The following is a 22,767-nucleotide window of genomic DNA, read 5'->3' as shown; positions in this document are numbered from 1 at the left end:
CAAAACGAAGCTGCTGTGTTCTGGTGGATCCAATATAGTTAGTTATTGTTTAGTCACAAGCTCTTGTTAATACGTTTCATTGGTTTCCCCCCAGGCTGGCAGAGGGAGAGTAGCGCCCAGGATTACATGCTTAGGAAATTGGCACTAAGTGAAAATATGGGTTACAAAATTGTGGGATAAAAAAAAAAAAAAAAAAAATGTTGGTTCAATATTCAAACCCAAGACAGACTTCTCCACTTTGAGTTTTGAGGGTTGAGTGATCTTGTGCATCAGCTGTTTTCGCTATATGATTGTGCTACACTTTTGTCATTTATTTACTAATTTATTTATTAGGAAAATAAAACAACATAACACGTAGAAATATGGAGATTCAAGGTTTCTGCCCGAATATCTCCCTATCGAGCGGAAAACGTCACATAAAGTAGCAGGTCTACAAGCTCATCTGCTACTTTTGATACGTTTGTGTGACGCTCAAGTTGGGTGATATTTTACGAAAAAACACAAAACGTTGGTGGACGGCTGACGTAGCGGTCCGGGCACCTAGGCTGTAATGCTGCCTGACGGCACGTCGCGGGTCCGAATCCTGATCCCGACGACCTTTGCTGCGTGTCACTCCCCATCTCTCCCTCCCCATTTACTGTCAGTCTACTGCAGTGGTTTTCAACCTTTTTCATGCCAAGGACCCCTAAATTGATATACATTTGGCTGCGGACCCCCATCTGAAAACGTTTTGTGCCAGGGATCCCCAGAAGCAAAGATTTGAGTTCAAAATGTTCGCTTTAAAACATATATATATATTCAAAGATATGCACACGTTTTCAAGATTTTTCAAAAATAGCAGATCTACAAGCTCATAGCGCGGCACTCGGTGCCGTGCTATGAGCTTGTATATCTGCTATTTTTGAATTGCCAAAGCTTAAAGTGGTTAACGATTGTGACGCTATGTTAACTCATTTTGCTGGGGACCCCTTGGTATTCCCCCAAGGATCACTGGTTGAAAACCACTGGTCTACTGTATACTACCAATAAAAGGCAGAAAAAGCTAAAGATAAAATATGGAGATAGGAGGTGTCTGCATTGATAGGAGGTATCAATGTTTCTTCTTGTGATACAGAAGCTTAGCTATGAGGTTTATTTTTTCTTCATATGTTTTTTTTTACACACATGAAGGTTAGCAGCGTGGGAAGCAAGTCTGAAAGGAGGAGGAATCAGAGGGAATAGGAAGGATTTAGTTGGGTTTCATCCAGGAACCTGCTTCTCCCCGGAGCAGGAACACCCCGCTGCGTGTTGCTCCGTAGGGGGCGCTATGCCTCACACAGGACTTGAAGTAATGTGGAACCGCGGTGCCAAAATATGTCGCCCGGAAAACAATTTAGAGCTTTGAGACTCTTTCCTTTTGATGCCAACTGTTTTTGTAAGTTATTCTATTTAGGAGAGCTTCCCTTCCCTTTTCACTACCTTACATGAAACAAAATACCCAAATGGGTCCATTTGGTTCCATTTGTACACTCTCATGGGGTCTAATCAAGTACTTACAGTAGTTACTACTGGCATAATACCTTACATGAAAAAATGTTGCTACAGTAACCGTGGTTATTTTAGTGTTTATTCATTCATTTTTAAACAGGGCAATAATGTTAACAACAGCAAGTATGATCCACCAGACTAAAATCTTGACAATTACGTGCAAATTACACAACATCTAAAGTGCTCAAACTTCATCAATAGGGGTAATACATTTGCAAACATACAGTAAGTAACAGAGTTATAACGTTACATTGTAATCGTTGTTATAGAGTGTTTGTTCAGTTACAAGAGTCTCCATGTCTCTCTAGTCTCTAGGAAACATAATCTGGGCAATGGGCAAGTTATGTTAATAACATAACCATAATGTTAGTTGGTCGCTAGCATCAGTCTAAAGAGAAGTTGGTAAGAAGGGTCACAGTGCTAAGGGAGGTGAGGAGGAGTCGTACAACGGTGCCCCCCGATCTACAAGCTCGGTTGTGAGCCGTTGTGAGCCGATCTGCAAGCCCACATGTGCTCACATGTGCTGTGAGCTTGTAGATCGTCTATTTCCAGCAGCAACTAAATAAAGCTTTAATTGTCAGGGGGGAAAAAGTGTACGACAACGACGCTAATGGGGCGGTCTGGTTCGATAGCCACACAGCAGCTCTCCATGATCGGAAGAAGTGATTTGTAGCAGAGGGAGAAAAAAGACATCTAAGTACAGTCGTAACTCAAGGCAGTTTCTCTAAGAATAGGGGGTTAAAGTGTTTTAAAATGCTTTTGATTTCCACCTGATTCCGTGATCTTATTAAGCACTTAAACCCTATATGGTTCACTGGTGTCCCTCAGGGCTCGATACTAGTGACTAGCTTGTCGATCGGCCATTTTCAATAAGGATAAGGATGCTGGGGTTGAAGTTGGTTAAGTGTTTAAAATGCTTTTGGTTTCAACCTGATTTTCGTGATCTTATTAACATCTTACCGTTGTCTCCCTGTCCTGTCCTGTCCTGTCCTGTCCTGTCCTGTCCTGTCCTGTCCTGTCCTGTCCCGTCCTATCCTGTCCTGTCCTGTCCTGTCCTCTCCTGTCCTGTCCTGTCCTGGCCTGTCCTGTCCTGTCCTGTCCTGTCCTGTCCTGTCCTGTCCTGTCCTGTCCTGCTCGCCAGCTTTCGCACCAGTAAAGGGATCGGCTACTCGGCTCACTTTGTGGGGAACTGCCTGATCGTCACGTCACTGAAGTCCAAAGGCAAAGGCTTCCAGCACTGTGTCAAATACGACTTTCAACCTCGCAAGGTGAGTCTTTAAGTGAACTGACGCACGTACTGTGTGCGTGTGCCAGCATGCGCACGCACACACACACACACACACACACACACACACACACACACACACGCACACACACACTCGAGGTCAATTAAAATGTTCTGGTCAGCTTGGTAGCACTTGTTAGATGTTGGGAACACCTCTCTCTTCTCTCTATCTCTGTCACGCTCTCTTTCTCTATATATATCTCTCTCCCTCTTTTCTTTCTCTCTCTCTCTCTCTCTCTCTCTCTCTCTCCTCGTTCGTCCTGCTCTCCAGGACGGTGTTGATGAGTGCAGATAGGGTCTGTCCATTAAGACCTGAACACTACCCCCCCCCCCCCCCCCCACCGCACTGTCAGCATCCTGCTACTGTCTCTCACACACACACACGCACGCGCACGCACGTGCACACACACGCACACGCACACACACGCACATACATGTCAACACGCATGGGTTTTGCGCACACTCCCAAATGCATGAACAAGTAATTCACACACACACACACACACACACACACACACACACACACACACACACACACACACACACACACACACACACACACACACACACAGCAGAGGACGCTATGTGCTGAGTCAGCAGAATGTGAGGGCTGCCCAGTGGCTCCATTTGATCAATGAATAAGTCTCTATGTATCACAGCGCTTTGTCGCGCGCGCGTGTGTGTTTGTGTGTGTGTGTGTTTGCGTGTGTGTATGCCTGTCTGTCTGTCTGTGGGTGTATATCTATATGCATGCAATTATTTATGCGTGTGTGTATACCCAATTTGTCCAAGCTATTCCCATTATGCATACATCTATGTACAGTATAACATGTATCTACTGTATGTGTGTACTGTATGGATAATTTACATAATACAGTGTACAGTAGAATACAAAATGTCCTCAAATTAACAAGCACGCACACACACACACACACACACACACACACACACACACACACACACACACACACACACACACACACACACACACTAAGAAATTAGATGTTACAGTAGTCAAAGGAACAGACTTGGAGTCCTCAGGAGTGAGAGCGAGTTTTCACACTTAGAGTATGTTGTTTTTAACCTGTTATTTTCGGCTATTTTCAAGTGGTTAATGTGAAAATTAAAAGTAACACACAAATATTTGACGGCCCCCCTGCAGTAGCTCTGAGGACCCCCTTGGGGTCCCGGACCCTCTGTTGAAGACCCCTGCACTACACTGAGTGATGAGTCATGACCTTAGACAAGGTTACAAAAGCCTCCATGACTGTAATGACACACCGACCACACTGATGATCTTGAGAACAAGGTTATGAAAGCATCCATTTGCTGTAATAACGACTTAATTTGATTTGTGTAGTCAGGATTTGATTTATAAAAAAAAAAACAGACGGATGTTTTCTCAACCACTTAAGCCCTGTAATACTGCAGGCTAAAAGAGCCAATCTAGTACAAACTCATAACGTGTCGCGATGTGACTGGTTTTGAGATTGTAGATCTGCTATAATACCGTTGCTGTCTGGGACAGAAACCTCTTATCTCCATTATTTTTACTTTTTGTATTTCTTTTGTAAATTATCGCCCTACTTAATCATACTACAGCGTCACACGAAAGTATCTAAAGTAGCAGATCTGCAAGCTCATTCGCAAAGCGTTTTGAGCTTGTAGATCTGCTACTTTTGCTGTTTTTGAATTGAATTCCTGTTTTGGACAGTTTCGGTTTCCACCCGACAGAGACTGTATTTTCCAATATATATATTTGTTTGGGAGACAAAATAGCCATACTAATGTATGTGTGTGTGTGTGTGTGTGTGTGTGTGTGTGTGTATGTGTGCGTGTGCGTGTGCGTTCCAGTGGTACATGATCAGCATCGTACACATCTACAACCGCTGGAGGAACTCGGAGATCCGTTGCTACGTCAACGGGCAGCTGGTTTCCTACGGCGACATGGCGTGGCACGTCAACACCAACGATGTAAGTGTAGCCCCGCCCACCAACCACCACCACACTGGCACACACTGCAGCACTGCCACTCTCAACTTGTATTATAGAGCATTGGTTTCGGGTACGGGGATCCCCAGGGGTCCTTGGGGGGGTACCAGGGGGTCCCCAGCAAGATTTGTTAATATAGCATCACAATCATTTTAACCACTTTAACCATATTTTATACTTGGGCTATTAAAAAATAGCAGATATACTGTACTAGCAAAATAGCTGATCTACAAGCGCATAGCGCAGCACCGAGTGCCGCGCTATGCGCTTGTAGATTTTTTTTTATCTTGAAAATGTGTGAAAATCGTTTTTTTTTTCAGGCGAACATTTTTAACACAAATCTTTGCTTCTGGGGGTCCCTGGCACATTTTCAAGGGGGGGTCCGTGGCCACATACATATCATTTAGGGGGTCCTTGACATGAAAAAGTTTGAGAACCACTGGCATAGGGTACCGAAGTCCTGATATCACTCATCCCCTGGGTCATTTCTCTATGGAGAATAACATTGGGTCATCTTAGAATCGTCTCATATAAGAATTGTGGTCCAAAAATAAACAAACTGTCCCGGCGCCATTATCAGGGAGGTGGCTCTGCTCTCGTTTATGATAGTTAGTCACTCATATTTGAGTCTGTTTCTGGCGGGAAACATTTTTTATTCGCCGGCGGTAACATTAGCGTAAAAAAAACTGTTTAAGATATGCATTTGGCCACGGACCTTCCATCTCAAAATGTCTGGTTGGATTAATGGATTAAGTAGACAGATGGGTGGGCCGCCAACACCACATTTGTGGGCCCCGGATCCAGAAAAGGTTTGGGACCCACTGCTGTAGCATTTATCCTGTAAAACGCTGGAGAGGGCAGGGTTCTGACCTTGGGCACTGATCCACGACCAACTTGACTCGACACAAACGTTTGCAGTTTTTTTTTTACGGCTGCTGGCAGACAAGTGTAACGTTGCTTTTTCTACCGCATTGAACCGACAAAACGCTTGTTTTCTTTGGGGCAAAAGTAAAGTACCCTTTTGTTTTTGGTATGACCTCCATCCAGGTGCCAAGAGAGCTGAGGTTATGCCAAAAAAGAAAAGTATTGTGAAAACACATTGTGCACACTACTGATTGGTCATTGTATTGCATTTTTTTATTTCGTATATCAGTCAGTCACCAGAACCAGGGATGTGTGTTTTCAATGAGTCTAAACTGGTTAAAATGTAGTTTGAAGTATAAACAGGTTTATATCGGACGGAGGGGGGTCGTGTCTTATATTATATTACATTACAGTCATTTAGCAGACGCTTTTATCCAAAGCGACTTACAATAAGTGCATTCAACATAGTTAGGCAACAAACTACTAATCACCAGACGTCTTAAGTGCATTTTCTGCTAAAACAGGCAACCAAGAGTATACCTAGCGCTAAAGTAAAAGTGCAATATATCAGCTACCTACTTTCTTAAACAGATGAGACAAATAGCAAAATCAAATGAGCAAGAGCTAAGACAAATAAGTGTATTGACTAAAGAAGATCCAATGAAACAATACAATAATAAAACAAGAGTTCGTACAACTAGTTAACAACAAGTAGGCAAGGCGAAGAGGAAGGATAGTGTTTCCTGAAGAGGTGGGTTTTCAGCCTGCGGCGAAAGATCAATGAACTCCCCACACATCAGTGGGGGGCCAGAACAAAAAAAAGTCGTGACCGTGTACAGTAGATATAAAATGCAGTGGTGGAAAAAGTACTCACATGTTTTACGTTAGTAAAAGTATCAATACTAAAATGTAGAAATACTCTGTTGCAAGTAAAAGTCCGGATTTTTTTTCAGAAAACCTAGGTCAGAAGGAAGGCGTTTTTAAAATCGGCTTCAGGTCTAAATGGGTTAAAATGACCCCAGAAGTGTTTTAAAGTGAAATACTTCAAGTAGATTAGCCTCTTCCAACTGTCATCCTTAAGACAGTCACTTAATCCACAAACTGCTCCAGACAAGCTTCTCAGAGGCCAGTGGTTGAACATGTAACCGTGTGATGTGACTGTACACTACACAGTAAAATCCTCAGTGTCAGTTTAACTCTGAGAGGGCACAAATGTAACCAAATGGACCCTTTACAGCATTGGTTGTCAAAGTGGGGACCAGCGGGTCCCCAGCAAAATTGGTTAATAAAGCGTCACAATAATTTTAACCCCTTTATCCATATTTGATACTTTGGCTCTTCAAAAATAGTAGATCTACAAGCTAATGCGCTATGAGCTTGTAGATCTGCTACAGTATGTTGAAAAATGGTGCAAATGTGTGCAAATCTTTGAATATACTTTTTTTTAAAGCAAACATTTGTAACTCAAATCTTTGCTTCTGGGGGTCCCTGGAACACAATATTTTCAGATGGGGGTCCGTGGCCAAATACATATAATTTTGGGGGTCCTTGACATGAAAAGGTTTGAGAACCACTGCTTTACGGTTACATTTGGTTACATTTTGTGGCCTCTCAGAGTTACAAATGGATAAATTAAAACAGGAGATTGTACCAGTGTGAGCGCTAAGTAGGGCATTGCTGTGAAAGAACATCCCAATGCAGAACTCACTCGACTCTTATCTCCCGGGGGGTTAAACAAAGGTTAATAAAAAACCTACAGATATATGGTTGAGTTGGTTATACAGCCTTCGTCTCGCTGCTTTGGATCCATCATGTGATCAAAGCGCTACGTTTGTCACAAAGTAGCTGGCTGTCTGTTCGGCTACATGTGCGGCCCTGGCTACGTTTGTCACAAAGTAGCTGGCTGTGCGGCCCTGCCTGCCACAGCTGTCGTGTTTTTGTGGCGAGCGAGGAAGAGGAGGAAGTGGGAAGTACTGTATAAGAGGCTCATTTCATAACGTCACACACGGTGTTAGGCAGAAACCTTGTATGTCCAAAAGGCTTACTTTTCCGGGAATGGACACGACACTGTTTGTTACTCACATTTGTTACTTAAGTAAAAGTATCAATACTGCAATGTAGAAATACTCTGTTGCAAGTAGAAGTCTGGAATTCAAATTCACTTGAGTTAAAGTACAAAAGTATTGGTTTCAAAATGTACTTAAAGTACCAAAAGTAACAAGTGCTCATAATGCAGTTTTCGAATGTATAAAATATAGACTAATCTTTTGAAAATAGCAGATCTACAGGCATTGTGAACTTGTAGCTTTGCTAGTTTCAAATGGACAAAATATGTATAGGGCTGAAGTGGTTAATGTGTGTTTTGCAATAATAATCAAAATCTATGGAGCGGCCATAGCTGAGTGGTTAGTGAGCCCGCCTAGGGAGCCAGAGGCCCTGATTACCCCAGGTACGATTCCAGGCCAGGCCAGCAAATGTGTCGATGAAATGAAATTTGTCCCTGAGCAAGACTCTTAACCCCTAATTGCTCACAGGCCCTCATTGGAAACAAGACCGCAAGGACTTTCATGAACTGACCTGTTAAAGGAATAATCCTTATCCTTAACTAGTAACTAAAGTTTTCAAGTAATTGTAGTGGAGTAAAAGTACAATATTTGCCTCCGAGATGTAGTGGAGTAGAAGTAAAAGTACTGAAAATTGGAAATACTCCAGTAAGTAAAAAAAATACCTCAAATTTGTACTTTTGTTACTTTGTTACTACACCACTGGAGGTACCACATTCATTTATGGAAAACACATAAAAAGTTGAAGTATGGAGATACAAGGTTTCTGCCCAACAGGGATGATGCTGTGCTTTAGTTTCAACTTGCTAGAAGTTGAAGCTATAAGATGCTTATCTTTCCTCCTTTTTTATAGTTTTTTTTTAATATAGGCAGGAAAATGTACAGAGACAAAAACCAGAGAGCAGAGAAGTTGGCATTGTATGGTCCATAAGTTATAATTGCAGGATGGAATCCCTTGTAAACTTGTTCCAATTTACTTTATGGAAAATGAAATCAAAAGGATAAAAACACAATAAAGCCCAGAGACTTGTTTCCATTGTGGTCTTGAGGGAATTAGATGCAGTAGGCAACAGCACAAAAACAAGACAAAGACAAAACAATAAAACTGACGTCTTTGACGCAATTTGGTGTTTTCACTAGATGGCGCTGTTCGCTAACACATGAGTGACCATTTCATGCTCAGACACACACAGATCCAGGAGATCGCGTGATCCCAAGATTTCCTCTTCCATTCACTTCCTGGTTAGCGTATTTGGGGAAATGGCTGTATCTTGCCTTCCTTTTTTCTCCCCTGCATTTTAGACGAGACATGGTCAAATCTTCACGGAAGCACTGTGAAACGATCGGGGGATCGATCATACTGGAGATAAATATTCTGTGACTACTTGAAAAGGTATGAAAGACGAAAAATCGCAGGCGCTATTGGCAATTATTTATTTATTTACTTGGCACTGAATGAGTTAATACGCCCTCCCGCTCAAAGTCCTCACGTTCATGTATTGGAGGAGACACGTGGTTGTCTGCGCCCGCCTCCCCAAGACCAAACAGTAGGGGTCAGCAGTGTGACAGGGACCATACACACACAAGCGGGTGAATCGGCATAACGACTGAATTGGGAGAAAAATGGATACAATAAAGAACAAAAAAAAAGAAAGCGACACCGGGGATATTGTAACTGTCCAGTGCCCACTCTCCTTTAGAAAGAATAAAATGGACAGTTACAGGGAAGAGAAAGCACAGACGTTTACAGTTCCTCCCTCGCTTTGCCCAGGATCCCATTAAACCAGCAAAATCCTGAAAAAAAATCTCTCACACTAGAGAGGACCTGGAGGCGAGAGCTGGCATTGAATTTGACAGCTAAACCCCCCCGTTGCACTCTCTCTCTCTCTTCTCTCTCTCTCTCTCTTCTCTCTCTCTCTCTCTTCTCTCTCTTCTCTCTCTGCTCTCCTCTTCTTCCACACAGAGCTATGACAAGTGTTTCCTGGGTTCGTCGGAGACAGCCGACGCAAACAGGGTGTTCTGTGGCCAGCTGGGAGCCATCTACGTGTTCAGCGAAGCTCTCAACCCAGCGCAAATCTTCGCCATTCACCAGCTCGGCCCAGGATACAAGGTAAAAAAAAATAAAAAATAGAAAATATATAATACCCAACTCATACACTGACTGCACCGTCAACAGCTGTATGCTGCTGACATGTTGACACAATGCCTCACCACACTGTGTGTACAATTCTAGGAAGAATAAAGGTTCGATGGAGTATTTAGGAATAAATGGGAGGTGCTATGACACCTGAATTTCCCCACATGGATCAATAATCAGTCACTCTATCTGTCTGTCTGTCTGTCTGTCTGTCTGTCTGTCTGTCTGTCTATCTAGCTGTAATTGTATTCATAATTGTCTCCGCCAGGAGACTATGTTTTCGTTCTCGTCCTTCCGTGTGTCCACCAAGCTAATATTGGTCAAGCTTCACGTGACACGTGACATTGGCTTTGATTGGCTAGCGAGACGCATGATGAAATAGAGACCTATACATAGGTGTGTCACTTCAAAAGATCATTTATATCTTTTGAAGTGAGGTAAGACAGGATTAATCAGGAACAGTACTGGCGGAGACCTGTGCTCCGAGGAGCACATTTTCTAGTTTATACTGTCAACGTCTCTGTGTACATACTGTAAACTCTACAGTGTCAAACCAGTGGCATTCTCAATTTACCAAAATCTTCAGTTTAAACAGCAACGGAGAAAATAAAAGCGCATAAATGAACAAATAAATTGTGAAATATTTCTTCTCACTGTCACATTTTAACGGAACCTCGCAAACTCTTTCAGTCACACATTAATTTTGGGGGTATGTTATTATTAACAAAACCAAAGGTTTGTAGACACACGCATGTATCCCTACAGCAGCACGCTGCATGGTGAGAGAGAGACCGTCTACCAAGGGCAACTTAGACTCTGTAATTCCTCGCCAGCTCTCTGGTACTTGTCCTTGGCAGGCTAGTTGAAAGAGGCGTCCAAGACTGCTGAATATCAGCGCTGGCACATCACCACCCAGCCTCTTGTGTGCGTTCAAAGCCGATGGAGCGTGCAAACGGTTCCTGACTGTATTTCGTCTTTCTTTTTTTTTTGCAGTTAACCCATTCAATCCGGGATACGCATCTGTGTCATTTTAGATTTATTTGCTATACAAGCTCATAGCGTGGCACAGAATGCCGCGCTATGAGCTTGTATATCTGCTATATATATATATTTTTTTTTTATAAAAAAATAAACAAATAGTGTCAATTTGTGCAATTCTTTGAATATATATGTTTTTTAAAGCATAAAAAAATAATAATAATACAAAATATAAAAACATTTTTAACTGAAATCTTTGCTTCTGGGGATTCTACACATGTCTTCTAAATCCTAACAGTTAAAACAGAAAAACATGTAATATAATATTCAAAGATTTGCACACATTTTCACGATTTCTTTTCCCAAAAATAGCAGATCTACAAGCTCATAGCGCGGCACTCGGTGCCGCGCTATGAGCTTGTATATCTGCTATTTTTGAATAGCCCAAAGAAATCTAAAAAAAATTACACCGGTTCTTAATGGGTTAATTAGAGAAGTTATATACATAATCCGAAATGGACCCAGGGCCCCGCGATTCGCTGCGTTGGCCAAAGTACAATGAGCACACACAGGGACTGTGTAGAGGGGTTTGGAGTCGCATTGAAAGAGGAGAACAATGCAACATGGAAGCTGTGGTCTCTCCCTGACGCATAGAGATGTTTGGTTATTGTCTGGGATGCAGCGCGGCAACACTGCGGCTGACATATGGTGTGGTCTGATACGGAACCACTGGCATAATATATAATAACCCCCAATGTGTAGGGAGTTATTTACATTCCACCTATCTGTGCTGACACATTGCAACGCAGACACACACACGCACATGCACGCGCTAGGCAGACATTACAGCAGACACCACACATTACAACACATCCAACGGTACTTCTGTGATGTGCCGTCTCAACGACTCTCATCCGCACTGATCTCAGCTCCGTTTGACAGTGTGCCAGAGTCTACACCTCTCCTCTCATCTCTCAGCTAGGCTACAGATGTAAACTTTTGGTTTTTATCTTTGGTAGTCTAGGACACGTGCACAAGTTGGTTGTGAGGGGCCTGCAAATGGCCGGCCTCTCCAAAAGGAGGGCTAAACAATTAGCAAGGTACTGCTCAATATCAGCTATTATAGGAAGCCGCTCAATTTGGAGGAGGCGTTGTTTCCTTTACCCATGATTGTTGTCCGCTGTGTTTGACAAGTATGCCATCCTTTGTTTTGTATGTAACATTGCTCTGCTTTACATGCGCCTTGTAACTAACTGTTTTCCATTCATCTGACTGCACTGGCAGTGTTTATGTCCTTTGTACATCCTGTACTTCTTATTATGTGGACATAAATAAATATTTCGAGTGCGTGTGTGTGTGAGTGATAAAGTGATGAAATGAATCTCACATACACACACACACACACACACACACACACACACACACACACACACACACACACACACACACACACACACACACACACACACACACACACACACACACACACTGACTCTAGACATATACACTGGATAATGGCAGGTAACATTCACTGTCTTCCTGTCATTAAGTGTAGCCGATCTACAAGCCCACAATGTGTCGCGATGCGACGCATTGTGGGCTTGTAGATCTGCTATTTTCCAAAGACTTTTATATATTTGAAAACTTGAAATGGGACATTCTGCATAATCAGTACTTTCACTTTTGGTACTTTAAGGACATTTTGATGCGAATACTTTTGTACTTTTACTCAAGTAAATTTAGAATTCCAGACTTTTACTTGTAACGGAGTATTTCTACATTGCAGTGTTGATACTTTTCACTTAAGTAAAGCAATAGGGTATTTGATCCACCACTGCTCTCAACACATTCTCACAGATAGGCTTCAGTTATTGCCACTCCGTCATTTTCTACTCCCTAATGCGTCACTATAGAACGACAAAAACTAAAAGGCACGCATGCATTGGACCGTCAAATACTGCTCGAATCAAGGGTATTGACAGCTGTCTCGTGGCTTACCTGGTATAACAACGCTTGACTGGTGACCGCAACCTCCCGTGTTCGAATCCCTCTGTGGGTATATAACCTTTTGTTATGTCTAAACTTCAATATCATGGGCAACTGACAGAGCGGCAAAAATGTGACGCCTTGGGAGTGACATCGGGTTTGCCCCTCTCCTGTATTCCTTCTTTCTTTTTTTTTTTGCAGTTAAACCATTCAATCCGGGACTCGCATCTGTGTCGTTTTAGATTTCTTTGGGCTATTCAAAAATAGCAGATATACAAGCTCATTTTGAAAAATCGTGAAAATGTGTGCAAATCTTTGAATATATATATATATGTTTTTAAAAGTGAACATTTCATTTTATTTGCTCCTGGGGGATTCTACAAATGTCTTCTCAACAGTTTTTTTTTTCATGTCAAGGACCCCCAAAATGATGTGTTTTTCCGCAGACCCCCCCCCCCCCCCCATCTCAAAATATTTTATTCTAGGGACTCCTAGAAGCAAAGATTTGAGTTAAAAATGTGTATATATATATTCAAAGATTTGCACTCATTTTCACGATTTCCCCCCCAAAAAATAGCAGATCTACAAGCTCATAGCGAATGCCCGAATCCCACTGTGGGCATGACCTTTTGTCTTGACTTGAATATCAGGGCAACTGACAGAGCGGCAAAATGTGACGCCTTGGGAGTGAGAACGGGTTTACCCCTCTCCTCTCCTCTCCTCTCCTCTCCTCTCCTCTCCTCTCCTCTCCTCTCCTCTCCTCTCCTCTCCTCTCCTCTCCTCTCCTCTCCTCTCCTCTCTGTCACAGCCCTATGCGTCTCTAGGCCAACAGGATGAGCAGTGCTCAGTGTGGGAACACAACGGCTCATCAGACGCCCAGAAGAGACGATTAGATGCTTCAGTTGGTTTGGAGCCCAGAGGGTCCCAAACTGTTGGTTTTCTATGATAATGATGGGGGGGGGGGGAGAAAGAGAGAGAGAGATGAGACATTTTGTTGTTGTCGAGCAGAAACCTCTTATCTCCATATTTTTACTTTTTGTGTTTTTTTTTCCCGTAAATGAACGCCCTACTTGATCATACTACAGCGTCACACAAAGGCATCAGAAGTTGCAGATGGTCAAAGCCGGCGCCGCGTTTCGAGCTACGCGCCGAAACGCGCTGCAACGCGTTTCTGCTACTTTAGCTGTTTTTGAATTTGAATCCTGAAAAGTAAAAAGTTTCGGACATATGAGGTTTCCACCCGACAGAGACGATTTTTGCTTCTGTCTGCTCCGGGTTATTGACTAATCTGTGTGTGTGCATGTGTGTGTGTGTGTGTGTGTGCGTGCGCTTTATGTGTCCGGGTTTGAACTTTAAAACAATGGTTAGGCACAAAGTGAGTTGGTAAATTAAACGCTTTACACATCAATGCTCCGCTGGAAAATTGTCTGCGAAGCATTGTTTTTATTAAATAATGTATTACAAATAGAAATCATTTCGGGGTTTTTCTTAAATGATGTCCCTATTATTCTGGGCATGTCATCATAGTTGGAAAACCTTCAAAATTGTCCAAGGTTTTCTTTTTTTTTGTCGCATTGTGAGCTTGAAGATCGGTTATTTTCCCAAAGCCTAAGGGGTTATGCACTGTACACCAGTGGTTCTCAAAGTGGGGTCCGGGGACCTGCAGGGGTCTTTGAGGCGGTTCCCAGCTAAATATTTGATAGTTAGCAATCAAATGGACCCCATTTGTACTCTGACAGTGTACAAATGACAAATGGAACCAAATGGACCTTTACGGGTCCATTTGGTTCTGTTAGTTAGTTATGGGGGTCCGTGGCCCACCCACAGCTTTTGTGTGTGTGTGTGTGTGTGTGTGTGTGTGTGTGTGTGTGTGTGTGTGTGTGTGTGTGTGTGTGTGTGTGTGTGTGTGTGTGTGTGTGTGTGTGTGTGTGTGTGTGTGTGTGCGTGCGTGCGTGCATGTGAGATTCATTTTATCACTCACACACACACACACACACACACACACACACACACACACACACACACACACACACACACACACACACACACTTGCACTTTTTACACACAAATGCGCAAAATGCTTGTCTCAGAATGTGTGGGCATGCGTATGAGTACATTAGCATTTATTTAAATGTTGAGGTTTTTAGGTATGTTACGGTTAATGTTTCGGCAGGGTTTCCATTTAGAGCTACAACTAGGGGCCAGTTTAAAAAGTGTTTATTTTGTCCCTCTGTGAAACCCTGTCTCTGGGATGAAAGAGGACTACAAGTTAACAGCATACAGTAGGTGAATTAAAGGTGCATAGCATAGGGTGCCTTTTGGTTGGTTGAACGTTATGGAACAATAAGCTCAGCTTTCTGTTTATTGCGAGAGTCGGTTTTTTCCTTGTTTCGCTGCATGCTCTTTGCTTCAGAAGATTTGCCCCGAGTTTGGAACAGCTCAGGGCGAGGCACGTCTTCTGAAGCAAAGGCCTGCTTCAGATGAAAGGGTTTTTTCAGTGGATTGAAAGTGGCCTCCAGCTCTGTGAGCAGCCCGGGGCTTTTCCTGCTCAGTCAGGCTGAGCATAGCACCTCCATGGGGACCCCCAGCCTCCTGCTGGGGTATAGGCAACATGCTGCTCATGTGGCTCTTATAGGCAGTGGTGGAAAAAGCACTCAAATGTTTTACTTAAGTAAAAGTATGAATACTGCAATGTAGAAGTACTCTGTTAGAAGTAAAAGTCCGGAATTCAACATTTACTTGAGTGAAAGTACAAAAGTATTGGTATCAAAATGTACTTAAAGTACCAAAAGTAAAAATACTAAAATGTTTGAAAATAGCAGATCTACAAGCTCACAACGCGTCGCGATGCGACGCGTTGTGAGCTTGCAGATCGGCTATTTTCAAATGGCCTTGGTATAAATTAGGGCTAAAGTGGTTAATGTATGTTTTATAATATTATAATTTATATCTGAAAAGTAACTAGTAACTAAAGTTTTCAAATCATTGTAGTGGAGAAAAAAGTAAAATATTTGCCTCTGAGATGTAGTGGAGTAGAAGTAAAAGTATAGCCAATTGGAAATACTCCGGTAAAGTAAAAGTACCTCAAAATTGTACTTAAGTACAGTACTTGAGTACATGTTACTTTCCACCACTGGTGCAGGGGTAGGCAACCTGCTGCTCTAGAGCCGCATGTGGCTCTTACGCCCTCTCTCTCCCGTGGCTTCCAATTGCTAGGGCAAAGAAGTATGTAAAGGAATAAGAGGTTTTATTTTGTTTCAGTTTTTTTACATTTTAATCATAGTTTATTAGTGTAGTAGGCATAAAGTTATTCTTACATTCTCCTATTGTAAAGATAAAAATAAGAAACACATTATTGAAGGAAAATAAAGAATGTATTAACCCATTAAGACCTAGAACTGTGTCATTTTTAGATTTGAGCTAAAAAGCATTGTTTTACACTTTGGGCTATTCAAAAATAGCAGATATACAAGCTCGTAGCGCGGCACCGAGTGCCGCGCTACGAGCTTGTAGATCTGCTATTTTTGAAAAAATCGTGAAAATGTGTGCAAATCTTCTGAATATAAATATTTTTAAAGCGAACATTTATAACTCAAATCTTTGCTTCTGGGGGTCCCTGGAACAAAATATTTTGATGGGGGTCCACGGCAAAATACATATAATTTTGGGGGTCCTTGACATGAAAAAGTTTGAGCACCACTGATATAGAAACATACGTTTTTCAGAAAACTGTTGAGATTTAGGAGACATGTAGAATCGGCTTCAGGTCTCAATGGGTTAATGCGTGGGTTTGCTTTTTACACCAAAGCTGCTGGCTTACTGGTATACTTGATCTGCTTTGAGAAATTGGCAAACAATAAAAAAATAAGTAATATTGAAAGGACAGAAAAAGCACAAATAAATAAATGAATAAAGCAAACATATTTTGCGGCTTCAGACAGATTTTCTTTAATTCTTTTGGCCAAAAGCAGCAGAACACTGGGTCGGCCTTTGATCTGGATGCATGGGTATGCACCTCACTGTGCTGTTACCACAGGGTGTTATGGTCTGAAAGACTCACGCACGCACGCACGCACACAACACGCACACAACACGCACGCACGCACGCACGCACGCACACACACACACACACACACACACACGTTTGTATTACTATACTTGTGAGGATATCAATATTTCAGGACGGCATCGAAACGTGGCTGAAAATGGCCCAAAAAATATCTGCTGTTCAACTCAGCTTATATAAGGCATTATGACCAGTGGTGTAAAGTAACTTAGTACATTTACTCAAGTACTGTATTTAAGTATAATTTTGACATACTTTTACTTTACTGGAGTATTTCCAGTTTTCAGTACGTTTACTTCTACTCCACTACATCTCAGAGGCAAATATAATACTTTTACTCCACTACAATTATTTGACAATGTTACTAGTTACTTTTCAGATATAAATTATGATATTATGAAACCTACCTACATTAACCACTTTAGCCCTATTGTATACATAGGCTATCTGAAAATAGCAGGTCTACAAGCTCACAACGTGTTGCAATGCGACGCATTGTGAGCTTGTACATATGCTATTTTCAAACATGTTAGTACTTTTACTTTTGGTGTTTAAAGTATATTTTGATGCCAATACTTTTGTACTTTTACTCAAGTAACATTTTTTAACATATTTTACTTGTAAGAGTATTTTTATATTGTGGCATTGCTACTTTTACTTAAGTAAAATATCTGAGTACTTCCACCACTGTGCCAGTGTGAACACAGCATTATAAGCGCATTATAATGCATTATAAAATGCGCTTGTAATGTATTATCAGATGAAACTCGACAGCAAACCTCTTTGCCAAAAATAGCAGATCTACAAGCTCACAACGCCTCGCAGGTCAAGTTCTCTTCAAAAAGGGATGCGAGGGCTCAAGTGGTTAATGTAAAAGTCTTATCAGACAAAGATTTGGCGGCCCCACTGTAGTGACCCTGAGGACCCCCTAGGGGTCCCGGACCCCCTGTTGAAGACCCCTGGTCTATTCTAATGGCCGGATTGCCGTGACACTTGGAGCAGTGCTGTGCTACCTCTATCTATTAGACTTTTAGTTTTATTATATTTCATAAATCTTGTACAGTTCTCCTGCCCCTGTCTAGAGGGTGTGTGCCGCCTCGTGTTTGAGTTTACGGACACGTGTGTGTGTGTGTGTGTGTGTGTGTGTGTGTGTGTGTGTGTGTGTGTGTGTGTGGGTACAACTGTGTGTTGGTGCTGTCTACACACACACGCACACGCATACACACACAGAGAGAGAGAGAACCATTGTGGATGGCTGAGTGAATTTGGCCCCACCAGCTGTTCATCCACTTCTCTCGTCTCTTCTCCTCTCTCTCTGTCTGGGCTAATTCAATTAGCGCCCGGGCTAGTGCTGTGTTCATTAAGCTAATGCTGGCTTGTTTACACGCGGCTCATCTCCGTAATTACACTGACTCCATTTTGGGTGACACAAACATCTACACGTGCCACACTTGTGTGCTCCAGTTCCCCCATTATCTCTTTCACCAGAAGTAAAGCATTTATCTGTCAAAAGGGTATCGCAGGAAGTGCAAAATGTGTTTTCATATAAACATTTGTCATGTTGTTTTTGCATAATTATGTTAAAACTCATGTACTGTATGCTGTGACGGCCCTGCCCCTCTGCCTCACTTTTGGCTAGCCGGCAGCTTTGATGATTGCCAGAGTGGAGGAGGCTGTCAGGCCAACTTGGTACACCTGGGGTTATGGGTGTGGGGGAGTATACAGTATAAGGTCCTCTCCTTGGAATCACCCAGTCTCAATATATCCTCTCCAGAGCCTGTCTTGGGCATAGACATATAAAAGTAGACGCCTCCTTCGGCTCTGAGGCGTGCGTATCTCGGCCGTGCTTCCACTTCCTTCCGCTTCAGCGGGGCAAGCTGAGAACTTCCGTGTGCGTCACAGAAGGGGGGCGTTCGTTAGGCCAATCAGAGGCAGGTGGGGCGGGTCTTATCTTAAGAGGCAGCTGCGCAGCAATTAGTCACTTAGACGCGCTGTGATTGGCCAGTAGTCAAGTAGCCTTGCGGAAGAGCCTTGTATTGAGATACCAGTCGTTCCAATGAACTGCAGAGGCCAATGAGGTATCTAGGTTTCTATATCTATGGTCTTGGGTGCCACCTAGCCTGAGTGGGTTAGCCCTTTTGTTTAGTTTTGCACCTTTTTGTACAACACTCACACGGCACACTCCACACATTCACACACTGCGTACATGACTGACTAGTGACTAATTCACATCATCATTCCATTCCTTTTGTTTATTGCTTTATTTATTTGGTTGTAGTCAAATAAATATAAGTTAAAATGTTTGCGTCTTGTGTGGACTCCCTTCTTTTGCCATGTAAAACCCTTGTGCGTGACAAAATGGGGGGCTCGTCTTTAAGTTTGTTTGGTTGGAAATTTTAAATTGATTTTTTTCAGTTTGTTTGAAATTGCTTTGGAATTTGTTTTTTTTTGGGAGTTTAACACACATTTTTTTTGTTGAGAGTTGGATGCTATATTTAGCATTTCATGCACTGCTCACATTAGCATTTCCCTTTATTAAAAAACAACTCAAAGGTGCGCCGCAATTACGTTTACCGCCAAATGAAGTATGATGTCATTTATTTATTAGTGGTAGGTGCACCTTCAACACTGTTCACAACAAAGCCAGGTGCAGAATGAACTAGAACACTAGTTGCACGGTGGCACAACAACAACAACAACGACAAGCCCACGGTAGCCTGAACAACCTAAAACACAGATGGGGCTACAGTACAGGGCCAGCTGTGACAGGGAGTCCAGGTGTGTGGGGAAACCCAGACCCATAGAGAGAGAGAGAGAGAGAGTTATGACACACTTTGATCTCGCCGCAAAGCGGGCCGCTATGGAATATAGTTCCAAACATTGGAACTATCTCATTGAGATAGAACAAGCATTTACGCATTCCATTCTTACAATTAGGGTTGTCCGATATTGGCTTTTTTACCGATAACCGATATACCGATATTGTCCAACTTTTAATTACCGATACCGATATCAACCGATACCGATATATGCGGGGATTATTGTGATTAGGGTAAGCTCAAATTTCATATCACACACACCATATACAGTAAGAACTCCTGTAACTTATTTATAAAGCAAAAAAAAAAAAAAAATCTTTCAAAAACCGATACCGATATTTTCCCGATATCAATTTTTATGCTAATATCGGCCGATAATATTGGGAGGCCGATAATATCGGACATCCCTACTTACAATGGGAGTCAACGCTACTGTATACGCTCTCATATTATATTAGCTGCTAGGAACGACTCTGTATAGACCAATTATTTGTTTACTAACATTGAGACTGGACGCACAGGTGATTGTTTCACGCAATCAATTCTCAACTTGTTGTTTTGGGGTGCGCTGGTTTCAGCACACCCCAAACCCCTCTTGTGTGTTGGCTAGTGAGGCGCGTCCTAGCGAGACCTGACAGAATGGGTTTCATTGCGCGCATACTGGTTAATTTAACTCTGAGAGTGTACAAATGGAACAAAATGGCATTTGTACACTCTCAGAGTTACAGTCCCATAAGGGTCCATTTGGTTCCTATCCACCATTTAGCTGGGGACCCCCTGGAACCCCCTCAAGCACCGCTGGGGGGTCCCCGGACCCCACTTTGAGAACCAATATGATCTAAACTATATCCCCTCACGTATTATTGTGTTGTTGTCGTTTTGTCCACACAGAGCACCTTCAAGTTCAAGTCGGAGAGTGACATCCACCTGGCGGAGCACCACAAGCAGGTGCTGTACGACAGCAAGCTGGCGTCCTCCATCTCCTTCACCTACAACGCCAAGGCCACCGACGCCCAGCTGTGCCTGGAGTCCTCGCCGCGGGAAAACCCCTCCATCTTCGTACACTCCCCCCACGCGCTCATGCTGCAGGTCAGACACACGGTCACGTGGTCACAGCAGATATACCTGTGATGGGAAATGCTCAGTTTTCATTTAACTCTGAGGGTGAACAAGTGATGTAACGCCCGCGGGAATCGAACCCGGGTCTCCCGTGGGGAAAGCCAACATCTTAACCTTTTGGTTCCACTTGTACATTCTCAGAGTTACAGGTCCATTTGGTTCCATTCGTACACTCTCTGAGTTAGATTAAAGGTAGGGTAAGTGATATTTTTGGTTATTTTTGTTTTGTTTTGTTAAAAAGGTTAAAATACTATATTCTGATAGTAATCATTGCTACAGAGCATTTGTTAGGTCACAGGGGTCTCTCCAGCTCTTTAGTAGCTGGAGAGACATGGGAGACTCCTATTATTGAACACACACTCTACAGTATAGCAATGAGTACTATCAGAATATAGTATACAGCTATTTAACACTTATTTTAACCAAAGTAAATCACTTACCCTACCTTTAACACTATAAGACCCTAAAGTAATACCTTAATTGATCCCGCAAAGGTAAATTCAGTCCCCCAGATGTCTTTAAGTTGTCAGTCGCCATTACTAATTTCAGTCATTTGGATTCCATAAAAGCCAGAATGTCTTTTATGGAAGCATGCTGCGCAGCCAAAATAGCCTATCTACGAGCTCTCACTGAGAGCTTGGAGACACTAAGGCTACTTTCGGCTATTATTTTAAGATGACAGCATTTGAAGTGGTCAAACTAGCAACAATAATTATTATTGTGAACATAATTATTATGTTCAGAGCCATCTTCCATTAAAACCCTGTTGGACTCAGATAATTCATAAAAGCAATCTGTGATTTCTTCACTTGGTTGGCAGTATGTAGAACAATTACATATTGTGTATTAGGACTTGGCCACAAAACGCTTTTCAGTCATGAGATTTAATTTAGCTTTAATCCATGTTAATACCGTGCTGAACTGCTTGTTTCCCAGCAATTAGTCTACTGAGCGAGCTGAGCGACTGTCGTTTGCCTCCTTATGCGTCTTCATAGCTGGCTCTAAATACCATCTAAATATGTAAAATCCCCATGTAAAAAGCATCTGTCTTTTTTTAGATTGTAACCATTTATTAAATACTTTTGCTTTTAAAAATAAATAGCAGATTGCAGTATATCTGCAATTTTTGGAAAAATCGTGAAACTTTGTGCAAATCTTTGAATATACGTATTTTTTAAAGCGAGCATTTGTAACTCAAATCTTTGCTTCTGGGGATTCTACAGATGTCTTTGCGCCACATTTTGAGCTTGTGGATCTGCTACTCTTGATGCTTTTGTGTGACGCTGTAGTGTGATCAAGTAGGGCGTTAATTACTTAATTTACGAGAAAACACAAAAAGTATGGAGATAATAGGTTTTTGCCCGACAGCAACGATATATGAACAGTTTTGTGTATGGGGATTATGATGGAGTTAACCTATGTTTGGCAGAGGTTGAACGGGAGCATGGCATCAAAGCTTTAGCAGCGTAGACATGAGATGTGACGATAAATAATAATGAATGTTATATATTTTAGTGGCATGAACAGCTGGATGCATTATTAATCAGACAACAATGGACGGTGCTGCATCCAGCATCTCCATCTGTCATCTGATGAGCACCACATGCACACACACACACACACACACACACACGCACACACGCACACACGCACACACACGCGCGCACACACACACACACACACACACACACACACACACACACACACACACACACACACACACACACACACACACACACACACACACACACACACACACACACACACACACACACACACACACCTAGTCTCGCGTAGCTAGACGCAACTATTCCACAATCTCTGAATGCTGTAGTATGGGTGCATTTCTCCTTTCCGACATGTCGCCTTTCCGACGTTGACGAACCCTATACCTAACCCTAACCCTAACCCTAACCGCACGCGGAAGCCAC

At 42.4% G+C, this 22,767-nt stretch overlaps 1 protein-coding gene across 1 annotated transcript in view; it reads left to right on the top strand.

The window, feature by feature from the left end:
- LOC311057057 (neurobeachin-like) overlaps positions 1–22,767 on the top strand; it is a gene marked incomplete at both ends in the record, with an annotated part of 230,399 nt that overhangs the window by 93,359 nt on the left and 114,273 nt on the right. Inside the window, 4 exon segments of the mRNA XM_084073945.1 lie at positions 2,669–2,795; positions 4,667–4,786; positions 9,695–9,841; positions 20,609–20,806. Of these exon segments, the coding sequence (XP_083930071.1) occupies positions 2,669–2,795; positions 4,667–4,786; positions 9,695–9,841; positions 20,609–20,806 (592 nt within the window).

Source organism: Gymnoscopelus microlampas, assembly GCF_963454915.1.
Source record: "Gymnoscopelus microlampas genome assembly, chromosome: 12".
NCBI lineage: Eukaryota > Metazoa > Chordata > Actinopteri > Myctophiformes > Myctophidae > Gymnoscopelus > Gymnoscopelus microlampas.
This window is presented reverse-complemented; position numbering and strand designations above follow the sequence as displayed.